General features: G+C 53.5%; 1 protein-coding gene across 1 annotated transcript in view; it reads left to right on the top strand.

The window, feature by feature from the left end:
* Positions 1 to 15,999, top strand: part of ADAMTS7 (ADAM metallopeptidase with thrombospondin type 1 motif 7) — a 53,053-nt gene that overhangs the window by 11,359 nt on the left and 25,695 nt on the right. The window contains exons 2-8 of the mRNA XM_030931698.1: positions 35 to 390; positions 2,451 to 2,616; positions 3,761 to 3,957; positions 9,933 to 10,016; positions 10,362 to 10,486; positions 11,325 to 11,474; positions 12,779 to 12,922. Of these exons, the coding sequence (XP_030787558.1) occupies positions 35 to 390; positions 2,451 to 2,616; positions 3,761 to 3,957; positions 9,933 to 10,016; positions 10,362 to 10,486; positions 11,325 to 11,474; positions 12,779 to 12,922 (1,222 nt within the window). The remainder of the gene's footprint in view (positions 1 to 34; positions 391 to 2,450; positions 2,617 to 3,760; positions 3,958 to 9,932; positions 10,017 to 10,361; positions 10,487 to 11,324; positions 11,475 to 12,778; positions 12,923 to 15,999) is intronic.

Below are 15,999 nucleotides of genomic sequence, written 5' to 3'. Positions count from 1 at the left end.
CTGGGCTTAGGCGTTTGTGGTTCTCTCCCTGCAGGACGTGCAACTGAGGGCCGAGCGGCACTGGACATCGTGCACCCGGTTCGCGTTGACGCGGGGGGCTCCTTCCTGTCCTACGAGCTGTGGCCCCGCGCACTGCGCAAGCGGGATGTGTTTGTGCGCCGAGACGCGCCCGCCTTCTACCAGCTGCAATACCGCGGGCGCGAGCTGCGCTTCAACCTGACCGCCAATCAGCACCTGCTGGCCCCCGGCTTTGTGAGCGAGACGCGGCGGCGCGGAGGCCTGGGTCGTGCGCACATCCAGGCCCACACCCCCGCCTGCCACCTCCTTGGCGAGGTGCAGGACCCTGAGCTTGAGGGTGGCCTGGCGGCCATCAGCGCCTGCGACGGCCTGGTGAGTGCGCTGGGACATGTATACTTGGGGCAGTCTCGGGTGGTGGGATGTGGAGATTGGCTCCAGTCTTGCCACGCACTTGTCTGGTGGCTTTGCCCAGTGCATTTTTCCTCTGCCAGCCTCGGTATTCACGCCTGTAAAGTGGGAGTGACAACGCAGGCCTCGTTATCTCTAGGACAGCACTTCTCAAAGTTTAATGTGAAAGCCGGGTGGTGGTGCACCTGTAGTCCCAGCTACTTGGGAGGCTGAGGCGAAAGGATCACTTGAGCCCAGGAGTTCAAGGATGTAGGGTGTGATGATAGAGCTTAACTGGTGATACAGCCAGACCCTAGGCACTAAAAAAGAAAAAAAAAAAGTACTATGAGCTCAAATCACCTGCAGGCCCTGTTTAAACAGAATGCTTGCAGGGTAGGTCTGAGGTGGCGCCAAACACTTGGATTTCTGAAACCGTCTCAGGTAATATTGAAGATGCAGGTCCAGATATCCCACTTTGAGAACCTCTGTTTGACTGGACTAAGTAACTGAAAAAGCAGTTGGCTTCTCTTCCCTGTGGCATCAGTTATGACTGTTCCTTCACAGGTCCTTTTAGGCTGCTCTTCTCCAGGAAAGCCACCCCTCACCCTGTAGCCATTCTGCAGGGTGTGGTGAGGAACCCCTTTCAGCCCCTCTGCCCGGATCAGCATTCCGGGCAAAGCAGGCCTCAGCTTCCTGGCTTCGTCTGGCTGAAGGGTGGTGCTGGCTACTGCCTGCAGCCCTAATGGCTCCCTGACTGGGGCTGATTAGAGCAGCTTCCACTCCAGGCGGAGCAGGGCCCCTTTCTGTTCGTGTTCAGGTGACCAGCCCCACTCTCCCAGCTCTGGAGGTTGGGGGTTTGGGAGGAGTAGGGGATATGTGCACACTGTCAGCGTCCACTGTTCCCAGGAGGCCCTCGGCTTAGATTGCTCAGGCAAAAACCATGGGCTGTGGCTGCACAGGGCCTAATGACAGGGCAGCCCGCAATACAAGCTGCACAACATCTGGACCTTTGAAGGCCCATCCGCCCTGCACAGTATTCTCATTTATGGAGCCTGTGCCTGTCCCTTAATGTACAGTTGATGTTGTTGAGCCTGAGCAGCACCTGTACACACGGGGCATCATTCCCATTTCACAGATGAGGAAACAGGCTCAGAGGGGAACTTGCCCAGGGTCACCTAGTCATTCAGTGAGTGGTGGGTGGGAGGGGGGGGGACTCCGCATTCATACCCTGGTCTCCAGACCCAAGAGCTGATGTACTCTCTAGCCCTCCCTCCAGGCTTCCTGGTCCTGTGTGACCCAAGGGGCAGAATTGGTGCCTACGAGGGGAAGTCCGAGGCACGTAAGACCTTCTTCCCTGTTGGAGCCCTAAGCTTCCTCAGGAGGTAGTGGGCATCAAAGATGCTTCCCAGGGCCCCTCCCCTCCGTGGATTCTGAATGCTGGCAGACATGTCCAAGACACTCCTGCCAGCTTCCCTTCTCTGGGTGGCCCTGGGCCCAGAGAACAGGGTGTCCTGGTGGCTGTGGGCATCTCCTTTGCTCGGGTGTGGGTGTAGATGCCTTGGAGTGATTCATTGCCTTAGGGAGATAGAGGGAAGGTCAGAAGCCCTGGCCAGCTGGCAAGGAGCACAGTGCTGGAAATGGCTGGCATGCAGAGGAGATGGAGAATAGCCTGGAGGCCTGGGCACAAGCTGCCCTGCTCAGGATGGCTGTCTGAGACTCTGGAAGACACCATTTTGTCAGATTGGGATGCAGACCCATTTCCCTCTCCTAACGGGGTGGGTGTGTGGGGCAGTTTCCCCAGGGGTGGAGGCTTCTGAGCTTCACTTTGAAGGTTTGGCTGTGTGTGAAATGGCAGAGAAGGGCTTTCCAGGTGGAGGCTACAGAGTGTGCAAAGGCCCAGTGGGATGAAAGTGCAGAGTGTCCGTGGGCAGTCACAGGTGGTGTGGGCAGTGGGGGCTCAGCTGGACAGGATGGGTCTCTGGGACATGCAGGAAGAGCAGCTGAGGGCCAGCCCTCCCTGTGTAACTCTGGTGCTTCTTCCCCAGAAAGGTGTGTTCCAGCTCTCCAACGAGGACTACTTCATTGAGCCCCTGGACGGTGCCCTGGCCCGGCCTGGCCACGCCCAGCCCCATGTGGTGTACAAGCGTCAGGTCCTGGAGAGGTTGGCACAGCGGGGTGATTCCAGTGCTCCAAGCACCTGTGGGGTGCAAGGTATGCTCTTCTGCTTCCAGTTCTCGGGTGGGTGCTGGGCCTGGGGACATGAAGGGGCCTTTCTAGAAGCCCCTCTTAACATCCCCATGCCCAGTGCCTGTTAGACCAGGGGACACAGATAGACAGACGGATACATCACCATAGCCTGTGCCCTTAATTGTGCCACAAGACTGTGTCCTCTGCCTTTCAGGCCTGCCCCAGTCAATCCCCCACACTGATCTCCTTCGCTCCGTCTCACCTACTTCTCCCACCTTGGGGCTCAACCTCCCTCTGCTCCCTCCCCCCCATAGCCTATGGCACCTGGCTCTGCCAGCCATTCTTCCTCCAGTGCCCAGCTCCAACAGGGCCACTAGCCAGGAACCTCCCTCCCTCCGCCACCCTGCTCCCACCCTAGAATAACTACCTCTATTATTGGAAATTGGAGTGTGGTACCCAGTGCCTCCTCTGCAGAGCAGCAGTAGTGCTGGCCAGTCCAGGTGAGGAGCTGCCTGCTAAGGGTTGCTGGTGTTTGGGGAATGTTTGGCTGGCATGCCAATCTCAAGTTGCCCACAGCTCTGGTCCTCTATTTGCTGGAGTACATATCCACAGAAGCATGCTTCTTGGCCTCAGTTTCCCCAGCTTCATAGATGTGCTTCCTCTTCTGATCTGGAGCAGCCTGGGTCAGGGGAGCAGGCCCAGTAGGGCCAGCTGGGCTGGATCTTGGCCAGCTTCCTCAGGCTGGGGTTTAGAGGGTGAGGTCAGCCTGTGTTGGGATGTACTAACCCCCCAAGAGGGGAGGAAGTGACACAGGGAGATAGAGGCCCAGTTGCCAGCTTTGTCAGGCCCAGGAGTTCCCCTCCCATGGACACAGTACTTTACTGTGTTTATATCCACCATTTCATTTGCCCTTTGAGGTCCCCCTGTGAGGCAGATCAACTTATTCCTATTTTTAGTTAGGGAATCTCAAGATCAGAGAAGGAAGGTGACCAGGCAGAGCCACACAGCACAGGTCTGGGGCAGAGCCAGGAGGAGAATTCAGGCCCCTGACCTCTGATCTCAGTGTGGTTCCCAGTGCCCCAGAGAGAGCTCGCTGAGGAGAGGTCCTGGAGACATGTGCCCTGGGCCAGTCTGCTGGCAGCTAACCTCACCCCATCTGGACCTCCAGTGTCCCCGGAGCTGGAGCCTCGACGGGAGCGTTGGGAGCAGCGGCAGCAGTGGCAGCGGCCGCGGCTAAGGCGTCTACACCAGCGATCGGTCAGCAAAGAGAAGTGGGTGGAGACCTTGGTGGTAGCTGATGCCAAAATGGTGGAGTACCACGGACAGCCGCAGGTTGAGAGCTATGTGCTGACCATCATGAACATGGTGAGTCTGTGTGGGCCAGGAGTGGGTGGAGGGGATAGTGTTAGGGGATGGGGGTGCAAAGAGTGGGTGCAGGGCAGGAAGGCTGGCAGGCTGGACCCCAGACCCAGGTCTAGGCCCCGAGCAGGAAGAAGGGTATCCAAGCTCCTGAGGCAGGAAGGGGTGGGGGTCTTGACAGCAAGTCACTATGAGAGGGCCTGGGCAGAGGGCTGCTGTGGGGACACCACAGAGTGTCATGCCACCGGGAGGGGGAGCGGGAGTGGGAGACTGAGGCAGCCACAACTCTGTGCCTGCCTAGGGGGCTTGTAGACTAGTTGGTTCATTCATGCTTCCCTGCACAGATACCTCCTTCCTTTGTATCAGGACCTGCACTAGATGCTGGAAACACAGAAATGCCTGATCAGACCACACTCTGCCTGAGACCCTGCCTGAGACATCAGCACACATTACAGTTGGAAGGATCTGTGCAGTTCTGTGGTCACTAGCTGGCAGCCTTGGGCAAATCACTTGCCCTGTCTGAGTCTCAGCCTGCTCATCTGTGAACTGGGCATGACCACGGTACCTTGTGGGGTTGGCAAACTGCTCTTGACCCCATATGATGGATGAGATATCAGAGGCCTTGAGAGGACAAGTACTTGCCCAAGTCACACAACGAGGCAGGGTAGAGCCAGATGGGAGCCCAGGTGTCCTAAGTCCCACTGGGGGCACTGTGGCTGATTGCAGCTGGTGATTCCTGGAGCCGACTACTGCAGAGCTGCCACTCCCTGCTCCTGCCCTGTGGGTGCAGGTGGGAGGCCTCAGGCTTCAAGCTGCTTCCTGCAGCCCCTGGGAGGAAAGATCTCTGCTCCTGGCATTCTTAGCAGCCACCTGGTGGGCAGGCCACCATATAACCCTGTTTCTCTCCTGGACTGGGTGGTTGGGGGCAAGGTAAGGGTGTGTGCTGTGAACAGGATGACATCTAAAGGAGCCCTGGGCCAGGATCCTATGCTGCTGCTTCCCCCTGCCAGCCCCTCACCTCCTGCAACCCTAAAGGAAGTACCCTCTGAGATCATCCAGTGTCTGGCCCCCTAGTTTATCACTGTGAAACCTGAGTCTCAGAGAGAGGAAGGGACTGCGTCCAGGGCTATTCTCTCTACGTGCTGGCCACCACATCCCCACTACTTGAGTTCTCATCAGCAAATGCAGCTCTGGGCCAGTTCTTCCCTGACTGGGACACCCTCATTGGCTCCCTGTTCCATATGGAATAAAAGTCACAGCCTTCTGCCTGGCATTTGAGGCCTTGAAGGCCCAGACCAAGCCTCATCTGCCTAGGGAGGGAAGCCACTAACAGCCAGGGTCCAGCAGGGCTATTGCTGGACAGCAGGGCCTGGACCCTGGGCTATAGGGGTGGAGCAAGGGGCAAGACCAAGTTCTCAGGCCTTGAGGTTCCCTCCTTCTCATTCTCAGCACTTTGGGGGCTCAGCCTGAAAGACCCAGGAGGCTGGCTGGAGCCACTGATGATTAACTGGGTTCATTTCACCCCCGCTTTTCTGAGTGTTCCCTGTGCTCTAGATTCTGGGCAAAGTAAGACTCACCTGAGCGGGTGTTGTGGTTCATGGCTATAATCCCAGCACTTTGAGAGGCTGAGGTGGGCAGATCACTTGAGGTCAGGAGTTGGAGACCAGCCTGGCCAACATGGTGAAACCCCATTTCTACCAAAATACAAAAAATAGTTGGGTGTGGTGGTGCACACCTGTAGTCCTAGCCACTTAGGAGGCTGAGGTGGGAGGATCTTGAGCCTGGGAGGCGGAGGTTGCAGTGAGCTGAGATCGCGCCACTGCACTCCCACCTGGGTGACAGAGCGAGACTCCATCTCAAAAATAAAAGACCCACCCAGCCCAACAGGTTCCCCATAACTTAACCTGGGTGACAGGATTCAGGTGTTTTTGCCCCCCAGGTCCTGGCCCCTTCCTGGCTGCCTTGCCCTGGCTCATAGGACCCACACATTCACTTGGCGAGCCCCATCCCTGGGGAGAGGGTGGGCCTGGTTCTCACACTCACCTGCTCTGACAATATCAAGCTTTTCTGAGCTGGTGAGCCCAGCATCGGTCAGGTCAGGATGGGGGCACCTTTGAGCCTGACAGTGCTGGACCCCCTAGGAGGCTGCAGGAATGACAGGGACATGGGAACCCATGTGGCCAGCCTCTGAGGACGGCTGTATTGTGGGCTGAGGCCCTGGTGGGTTAGGGCTGGAGCCTTGTGAATATCTGTCTACTTTTTGTCCAGGGTTCAACACCCAACACCTCACCTAAGCCTCACCCCCATTTTATTTATTTATTTATTTAATTTGTTTATTTATTTTGAGATGAAATTTCACTCTTGTCGCCCAGGCTGGAGTACAATGGCATGATCTCAGCTCACTGCAACTTCCTCCTCCTGTGTTCAAGTGATTCTCCTGCCTCAGTCTCCTGAGTAGCTGGGATTACAAGTGTGCCCCACTACGCCTTGATAATTTTTGTATTTTTAGTAAAGAGGGAGTTTCACCACGTTGGCCAGGCTGTTCTCCCTGGCTCATCCTCCCAAAGTGCTGGGATTACAGGCATGAGCCACCGTACCCGGCCCTCATCCCTATTTTCGAGTTGAGGGAACAAAGATTCAGAGAGGTCAAGGGGCTCGCTCAAGGTCACACAGCTAGTAAGTGGTAGAGCTGGGACTGGGGCTCAGGTCTGTTTGCCTCCAAAGCCCCATTCTGTCTCCTGTGCCCCTTAATCTGCCCTGGAGAGGGGCAGACAGGGTGGGCCAGAAGGATGGGGAACAGATGTTCCCTTGGGATCAGATGTTTATTTAAGACTGACTTGTCGAGAGCCATTGCTCTACCTGGAATAAAGTGATGGATGTGGAAGAGCACGATCCTGCACTTAGGGACTCTGTCTCATTGTAGCATTTCCCAAGGAATATTTCAGGGAATGTGTTCCAAAGAATGCCAGTAGTGTACTGTGAAAAAAGATGCTGCTATTGAGTAATTTGGGCCACACAGGGTTAAAAAAAGTAAAATAGGCCAGGCATGATGGTGCACGCCTGTAGTCCCAGCTACTTGAGGGGCTGAGGTGGGAGGATTGCTTGAGCCCAGGAGGTCGAGGCTGCAGCTGGGCTGCAGTGAGCCGAGATCATGCAACTGCACTCCATCTTGGGTGACAAAGTGAGACCCCGTCTCAAAAGGGAAAAAAAGGTAAAACAGACTTCTTTACTACAGGACTTCTTGGAGCCCTCAAAGTAAATATGCATTGAGAATCCCCAACAGAATAGGCAGGCAGCATTCCCCAAATTTAGGAAATAAGCAGGGGCTTTGAAGCAGCGAAACCTGGGTTCTGAGCCCAGCTTCACCCTCTCTTTGAGCTTCAGTTACTTCATTTGTAAAACGAGGATAATTGTGCCTACCTTAGAAGTAAGAAGATTAAATGAAATAATGCATGCTAAGCCCCCAGCACAGGGACTGTACATGTTAGGCTCGTTCAAGGTTGGCTGTGGCTATTTTTTTGGCTGCTGCAGTATTTGACCTACAACCACCTTCAGGACAGCCACACCTTTCTTTACCAACGCTACCTACAGAGCCCAATTTATCAGTGTTCTCCCTGTGCTAGATTCAGACCTGAGTCCTAGAGCTTGGGTGGGTCTGTCCCAAGGACAGCAAGACAGGTCCCTTTTCACCCCATTTTCTTTCTTTTTTCTTTCTCTCTTTCTCTCTCTCCTTCCTTCCTTCCTTCCTTCCTTCCTTCCTTCCTTCCTTCCTTCCTTCCTTCCTTCCTTCTTCCTTCCTTCCTCCCTCCTTCCTCCCTCTCTTTTCTTTCTTTTGGAGATGGAGTCTTGCTCTGTCACCCAGGTCAGAGTGCAGTGGTGAAATTGCAGCTCACTGCAGCCTCTGCCTCCCTGGGTTCCAGCGATTCTCCTGCCTCAGCCTCAGCCTCCCAGGTAGCCGGGATTACAGGCATGCGCTACTACGCTGAGCTAATTTTTGTATTTTTAGTAGAGATAGGTTTCACCATTTGGCCAGGCTGGTCTCGAACTCCTGACCTCAGGTGATGCAACTGCCTTGGCCTCCCAAAGTATGGGGCTACAGGCATGAGCCACCACACCCAGCCTCCACTGTTTATTTTTAATGAGATAATACATTAGAAATACTGAGCAAGTACCCAAGGTACATTCGTTCATTCAACAAATATGTCTTGAGTGCCCATCATGTTCCAGGTATAAGACGTGTCACTGGGGCTCTAAGAGGAAGTTCACATATAGCTGGCCGTATCCTCATGGAGCTTGCGGTTTCTTGAGGGAGACAGACATTAGTTAATGAAACCATTACCTTGTTGACGATGAAGGAGCAATGGAGGGAGGTGCTAGGAAGGACAAATTCATAGTGCTTTGGGAGTGCTAGATCAAATAAAAGCTCCCCAAAGGACATGACGAGGGGTTGAGGGCAGGAGAGAGGATAGGAGGTAACTTGGGGAAGACAGGTGGGAAGATGTTCCAGGCTGAGGCCATAGCATCTGCAAAGACCTTGTGTTAGGAAGAATTATGGGATTCTAAGAGAAAGACAGAGTGGTTGGAGCCAGAGAGTGAGAGGGAGGCAAGGGGAGGTCAGAGAGGAAGGCAGGGACCAGATCCAAGAGGCCTGTTGGCTAGGCTGGGGACTTCCGTCCTTTTCCTGGACAGTGAAGAGGCACTTACTGCTTTAGGCAAGGGCGTGTCATGATTGGGTTTGCATTTCAAAGACCGATGGTGGAGCCACTAGTCTGCAGGTGGCCTGGAAGGGCTGCAGAATATGGGTACACTTGTAGGAGGCCTCAACAACTGAGCAGATGAGATGATGATGGCAACTTGGACGAGGCAGTGGTGTTGGAGATGGAGAGAAGGGACAGAATCAGGCAAAACTTGGGAGGCAAAATTGGTTGGCTGTATTGGAGAAAGATGGTTCAGGGTTCCAGGGCTCCCAGCCTGTGTGTGGAGGCGACAGTGGCCCATGATATTGCTGTTTATCTTCCCCATTTCTGACCTTGGGTTCTGAGAGTGTCATTCATCCCCATAATCAGGGGCTTTACTGCCCTCTTAACAGTGTTTGTTTGGTCCCTTCCTATTTTAATATTCTTTTTCTTGATGCATTGCTAGAAGCCAACTCACAACGGGCCTTTTCTGCCATCTCTGTCCTCTGGGAACCGGCCAGCTATCCCCAGTCACGGGCTGGCCTCTTTTTTGTTCTGAGGGAGTTTTAATTATAAAAGAGCAGATGGCTTTCCCCACCCATTTCCCCTCACCTTGGCTTATCTTCCATCTTTTGGGGATAGCCCTGTCTCCTGGGGCTCAGTAGGGAGCCCCATGTAGCCATGGGGACTCTGATAGATGTGCATACCTGCCTCCTTGGCCCCATGGCTGCCAGTCCTGGGGAGATGGAATAGCAGAGCAGTGGGGAGGCTCCATAGCCCTGTGCCTACCCTCACTCTACTCTCTGGGCCCTGCCCAGGTCTACGCTTCACTGGAGGGCGCACTCCTGAGATGCTGGTCCTGGCATCCCCAGGTCAGGAGGGCACTGCTGTCATAGACCAGGGGCAGTTGGAGGACTAGGGCCCTGAGACAGGCCAAGAAACCAGCATTTGGAGGTCTTAACTGCCATTGCCTGTGCTGGGTGGGCATGGAGTTGGTACTTGGAAGCAGATCCCAAACTGGTGCTCAAGAGAGGCTGCAACTCTGGGAAGGGGCCTTGGAGGCCTCTTGTCCTCTCCAGGTTCTGCTGCTGCCGGGTTGGGGCAGTGTGTGTGAGGTGTGGGGACACTCATGCATTGGTGTACGTGCATCACCTGTCCGCTGCGCAGCCTGTGTGTACCCATGTCAGCGTCCCTGTGTGTGAGCGTGGGTGTGCGTTGCCCTGGTGGGTGGCTGGGTTGGGGTGATCATTGGCTGCTTGTATCCTTCATCCTGGTGACAGCCTGACCCCCCCATCTCTTGGGCAGGTGGCTGGCCTGTTTCATGACCCCAGCATTGGGAACCCCATCCACATCACCATTGTGCGCCTCGTCCTTCTGGAAGATGAAGAGGTGAGCAGTCATGTGGTCCCACGCTGCCCGGCAATGGCTTCGGCTGCCAGAGCCCTCCTGCACCATGACCTGTGCTGCTCTGTATAGAAGGGCACAGTGAAGGCCTCCTTGGCCTGGACTGTGTCCCCTGCCACCCCCTGGTTCCTGACTGACCCTCTCTCAGGTCCCAGGTCCTCTGCAGGAGGTTCCTACAGGAGGGGTGGTCAGGCCAGAAGCTGGACTGGTGCCTGCGGGCCTCCCACTGCCCTGCTGGGCCTCTGTCTCCTGCCTTTATATGGAGGAGAATTGGGCCTGACCCTCTCGGAACTCAGGGGAGGCATGAGCGGTCATTCTCTCTGCCCCCAGGAGGACCTAAAGATCACGCACCATGCAGACAACACCCTGAAGAGCTTCTGCAAGTGGCAGAAAAGCATCAACATGAAGGGGGACGCCCACCCCCTGCACCATGACACCGCCATCCTGCTCACCAGGTACTGCCAGCTGCAGGAGGGTGGGAGCCTGCATCTCAGGGAGGTGGTTCACGGCCCTACGGGAGAAGCCCTGGTGGAGGAGGGGGCCGTGCTCTCAGGGAGCCCCAATTTTAGGAGAGTTTCCGCACCTTTGGCCCAAGGCTGGATTCTGTCTGCACTCGGGGAGGTCTTTTTATTTTGAAATAATTGTGGATTTTCATGCTGTTGTCAAAAATAATAGAGGACCTCTATAGCCTTCATCCATTTCCCCCAGTGGTAACGTCTTGCATGACTAGAGCACAGTATCCCAACCAGGAAACTGACACTGATACCATCCGCAGACTTCCTCAGATATCATTAGTTCCACACGTACTGCTCTCTGTGTGAATGTGTGTGTATTCAGTTCTGTGCAGTTTCATCACTGTGGGTTCACCTACCCACCCCCACAGTCTAGATACAGATCTGTCTCATCAGAAGGATGTCTTGTACTACCAGTTTATAGTCACAGCCACCTTCCTCCCTCCTCCCCTAACCTCTGGCAACTGCTGATCTGTCCAGAGGCAGTTATTTTCCCTCTGCTGGACTCTGGCAGCTTCTGTCAGCACCCCTGCTGGATAGTAACCAAAATTGTTCTGTGCGGGTCTGTGCTCCCAAGGGCCAAAGAGATGCCCAGCGGATTGTGTGTGAATGAGAGCACCTGCTTCCCATGTGGCCACTGTGCTGGCCTCATGCCACAGAACAGTGGGAGGGACATCCTTTTCGTTTGGAATCAGTTCGGGGGGACCCTTCCCTGGCCTTCGCTCAGGTGGGCCTGGCACTGGGCCAGGTTAGCCTGAAGGCCGCTTCTCTGCCTGTGCAGGAAGGACCTGTGTGCAGCCATGAACCGGCCCTGTGAGACCCTGGGCCTCTCCCACGTGGCGGGCATGTGCCAGCCACACCGCAGCTGCAGCATCAACGAGGACACAGGCCTGCCGCTGGCCTTCACTGTAGCCCACGAGCTCGGGCACAGGTACTGTGCCTGCCCCCATTGCTACACTGAGAGCTGAGCTTCACCCTCCCAGCCTGGGGGCACCGGGTATCCAGTCTGTGGGTCACAAAGTACAGGGGAAAGGAAGCTCTCTGGAGAAGGAGCCCTGACTGTGGCCATGTGCTGTCCCTGCACTGTCCCCTCCCCACAACCAGGCTGCTTCCCTGTAAAGCAGGAGAGAGGCCTGTCTGGGCATCTCTGGGACTTGCCTGGAGGGAGTCTTATGTAAAGGGGAGTTGTGATGGGTCAGAAAGTCATCGTAGGTCTTTGGCTGTCCTTCCCCATTGCCCTCAGTGCTATATTTTTTACTCTCGATCCCTGTCCCTGTTCCTGTTGGCTCTGTGGCCTGGGCCAGTGCCTGCCCTCTCTGGGCCTCTGTGTGCTTCCCATAGATTGAGGGGTTTGGATTCAGTGACGTCCAAGGCTCCCTCCATCTGACACCGCTGCCTGAGGCTCCTGCCTTCACAGGCCTCCAGCCACCTGTGCCCGGGCTGTTGAGCTGGCGAATATGGCAGCATCTTAGATTGTCCAGCAAGCTTTCAAAAGCAGGCTCCCAGAGGGTTCTGTGGTCAAAGCTGTTGGGGTCATCCATTCAGACGTCTGGGTGATGGCTGTGCCTGCAGGACCTTAAAGCTGCCTATGGCTGCAGAAGAACAGCCTGCCGCAGTACTGCAATTTCCTGGTTGTGTTACCCTGGCTAGTTCCTTAGACTCTCTGAGCCTCCCTGGGGGTAATAATGAGAACTGAGTGAGACTGTGTTTCTGAAAGTGCTTAGCATGGCCCCTGGCACAGAGTAGATGCTCAGGAAATAATTTTTCTCGTGTCCTTCCCAAGGATGGTCTCTGGAGACCTTTCTGTGACGCAGCAGCTCAGATCCCCTAACTCAAGTGCACAGCCTTGGGACAAGGACCTGTGAGTGGGAACCTCTGTCAGAGTGTTCTTGAGGCCAGTGAGCTTGCAGCGGCCATCACGGGCCCCCATCTGTGCCACCTGGTTTGCCATTGCTGGCCAGCCCCCAGGCAGGGGCAGGGCTGCTCTGGATCCCTGGCCCTCATTTCAGGCCAGAGCTGGAGCCCTTGGGGTCCTAGCTGTCATACCCTCATTTTACATTAAGGAAACTGAGGCTCAGAGAGGGGAATGTGACTTTCTGCAGCCATTGGGTGTGGCCATTGGGTGGCAGAACCAGCCCTAGAACTAGGACTGTGCACCTTGTGGGTCTCCAGGGGAGGGCAGGCTGGCAGCCTCCCGCCAGCTCACCCGCCCCTGGGGCCTGTGCTCTCACACAGTTTTGGCATTCAGCATGACGGAAGCGGCAATGACTGTGAACCCGTTGGGAAACGGCCTTTCATCATGTCTCCACAGCTCCTGTACGACGCTGCTCCCCTCACCTGGTCCCGCTGCAGCCGCCAGTACATCACCAGGTTCCTTGAGTAAGTCCTCCAGCACCAGGCCCCTACGCCTTGATCCATGAGGTCAGGGTCTACTGGGAGAGCTGCAGACAGTCACATTGGAGGGGTAGAGGGAAGCAGAGGGACAAGGTCGTGATCTGTGAGGTCAAGGTCTAATGGGGGAGATGCAGACAGTCATACTGAAGAGCCGGGGTAGAGGGAAGCAGAGGGGCACCTGGCAAAGATGTGGTGCTGGTGTCCCAAATGTCCTCCTCGAAGGGACACCTGAGCTTGAACTTGGAGGAGGAGCGAGAATTCACACATGTGCAGAAGGGAGAAGAATGGCGCTCCTGGTAGAGGAAGCCTGAGAAAGGCCTGCAGCCGTGAAGGAGCGGGAGAGCTTTTCAGGGAATGGCAGAACCCTGAGCCAGGCTATGGGAGCCAAGGCTGCGTAGAAAATGAGGCTGGAGGAAGCGAGGGCCGGCCACAAGGTCCAGTGAGAGGCAGGAAGAAGGGGCCACTAAGGGAACTGAAATGTGAAGCTTTCTCCTTTTTTTCATGTTCTCTTCATTTGTTCTGGTGTTTTTGTTGTTGTTGTTTGTTTATTTTTTGAGATGGAGTCTCGCTCTGTCTCCCAGGCTGGAGTGCGATGGTGTGATCTTGGCTCACTGCAACCTCTGCCTCCCAGGTTCAAGCGATTCTCCTGCCTCAGCCTCCTGGGTAGCTGGGACTACAGGTGTGCGCCATAATGGCTGACTAATTTTTGTATTTTTAGTAGAGATGAGGTTTTGCCATGTTGGCCAGACTGGTCTTGAACTCCTGACTGCAGATGATCCACCCACCTTGGCCTCCTAGAGTGCTGGAATTGCAGGCATGAGCCACCATGCCTAGCCTGTTCTGGTGTTTTGTTTTGTTTTTTAAATTTGCGATTTAATGTTGTTCTAAGTAAGAAAAAGTTTTAAATTTAAATTGTTGGCATAAATTGTACCATTCATCTTTATTTTGTTTAGTGCCAGTTTTAAATGCAAATATAAGAGTATAGCTGACCCTTGAACAACTTGGGGGTCGGGGTGCTGACCACTGTGCAATTGGAAATCCACGTATAGCTTTCGACTCGCCCAAAACTGCTAATAGCCTACTGTTGACTGGAAGCCTTACTGATAACATAAACAGCTAATACATATTTTGTATGTTATATGTAATATATACTGTGTTCTTACAATAAAGTAAGCTAGAGAAAAGCAAATGTTATTGGAATCATAAGGAAGAGAAAATATGTTCACTGCTCATTAAGTGGAAGTGGATCATCATAAGGGTCTCCATCCTCATCCTCTTCATGTTGAGTAGCCTGAGGAGGGAGGAGAAAGATAGGGGATGATCTCAGGGGTGACAGAGGTGGGAAAAAATCCACATATAAGTGGACCTGTGCAGTTCAAATCCATGTTGTTCAAAGGTCAGTTGTATTAACGTGTATGCAGAGTCACCAAAATTACACAGTTCATCTTTTGTAGCTGATATTTACCAGATGATAAGATAGAATAAAACTATCTCAACTGGTTTCATCTCACTCCTTGATATGGGCACAATTTACCCAGGCTCTCTACCTTTTGTTACCAATGAGGAAGGAAAGACTGAAAGGAGAAGGAACTATGGGGTTCTCTTTTCTCCCATGTCTTCATTTTCTGCATAGCGATTGGCTAATACAGGGGTGTTAACATGAGTAAGAAAGGACGATGGGGCTCCTTGGTCATTGTCTTCTTTCTGCATTTGAAGTAAGTCTGTTCAAATGGAAAATGCCTGTCACTGGGCCTGTCACTGCTCCCCGTCCCTTACTCAGTTGTTGACATAACGTGTTTATCATCTGATAGTTTTGAATCTCACTGAACTCCTACACATTATAGATTCTGAGCTCATGGACCAAAGTAAATGTTAGATGCAAGTAGGGCAGCAAGGAATGCTGGACACAGACATTACCTTTGCCTCCTCTGCTCAGACACAGGCTCCTTTGTCCCATCAGACCTTGCTTACTGGCCCGGCGTGGTGGCTCACGCCTGTAATCCCAGCACTTTGGGAGTCCAGGCAGGTGGATCACTTGAGGTCAGGAGTTTGAGACCAGCCTGGCCAACATGGTGAAACCCCTTCTCTACTGAAAAACACAAAAAATTAGTTGGGCATGGGGGCAGATGCCTGTAATCCCAGCTGTTCAGGAGCCTGAGGCAGGAGAATTGCTTGAACCCAGGAGGCGGAGGCTGCAGTGAGCCAAGATTGCACCACTGCACTCCAGCCTGGGGAACAAGAGCGAAAAAACTCTGTCTCCAAAAAAAAAAAAAAAAAAAAAAAGAAGATTGCAACAGCAGAGCATCGTACACCTGCCCCACTTCTCCCCACCCTCTATTGCTTTTTTCTAGGCAACCACCTTCAAACCTAACACTTTTAGCTTTTTCTTGTATTTACTTTTCTATTTCCAAAAAGCATTGCTAGACTCTCATTTATTGATTTTCCAGTTTAGATATTATCTAGAAGGTTGGGATGTAGCACCCTTGCACCACTTCCTGTACATACATTTGTCTCCTCACCTTTCATCCCAATTTAGTGTTAACATATTTGGATTAAGTCCATATTCTGTGTTTTCATTATTATGGCTATAAATCTTGATGGCTGAACTAAGTGTTGTAATAAGACGGCATTTCTTTCTTTCTTTCTTTCTTTCTTTCTTTCTTTCTTTTTTTTTTTTTTTGAGAGAGAGTCTCACTCTGTTGCCCTGGCTGGAGTACAGTGGTGCAATCTTGGCTCGCTTCAGTCTCTGCCTCCCAGGTTCAAGCGATTCTCATGCCTCAGCCTCCTGAGTAGCTGGGATTACAGGCACCTGCTACCCCCACCCAGCTAATGTTTGTATTTTTAGTAGAGACAGGGTTTCCATGTTGGCCAGGTTGGTCTCAAATTCCTGACCTCAAGTGATTCACCACCTTGGCCTCCCAAAGTGCTGGGATTACAGGCATGAGCCACCGCGCCCAATCCAGATGGCATTTCTTTTTAAGAACAAGTTTTTTAATTGCTTGGTTTTCGTTGCTTTTCCAGGCCTTCCAGCTCCTTTAACAGTTTTATAAGATGTCTCTTAA

This window comes from Rhinopithecus roxellana, chromosome 5 (assembly GCF_007565055.1).
Source record: "Rhinopithecus roxellana isolate Shanxi Qingling chromosome 5, ASM756505v1, whole genome shotgun sequence".
Classification (NCBI taxonomy): Eukaryota; Metazoa; Chordata; class Mammalia; order Primates; family Cercopithecidae; genus Rhinopithecus; species Rhinopithecus roxellana.
The sequence above is the reverse complement of the archived record's forward strand: the minus strand, read 5'-3'. Positions and strand labels throughout refer to the sequence as shown.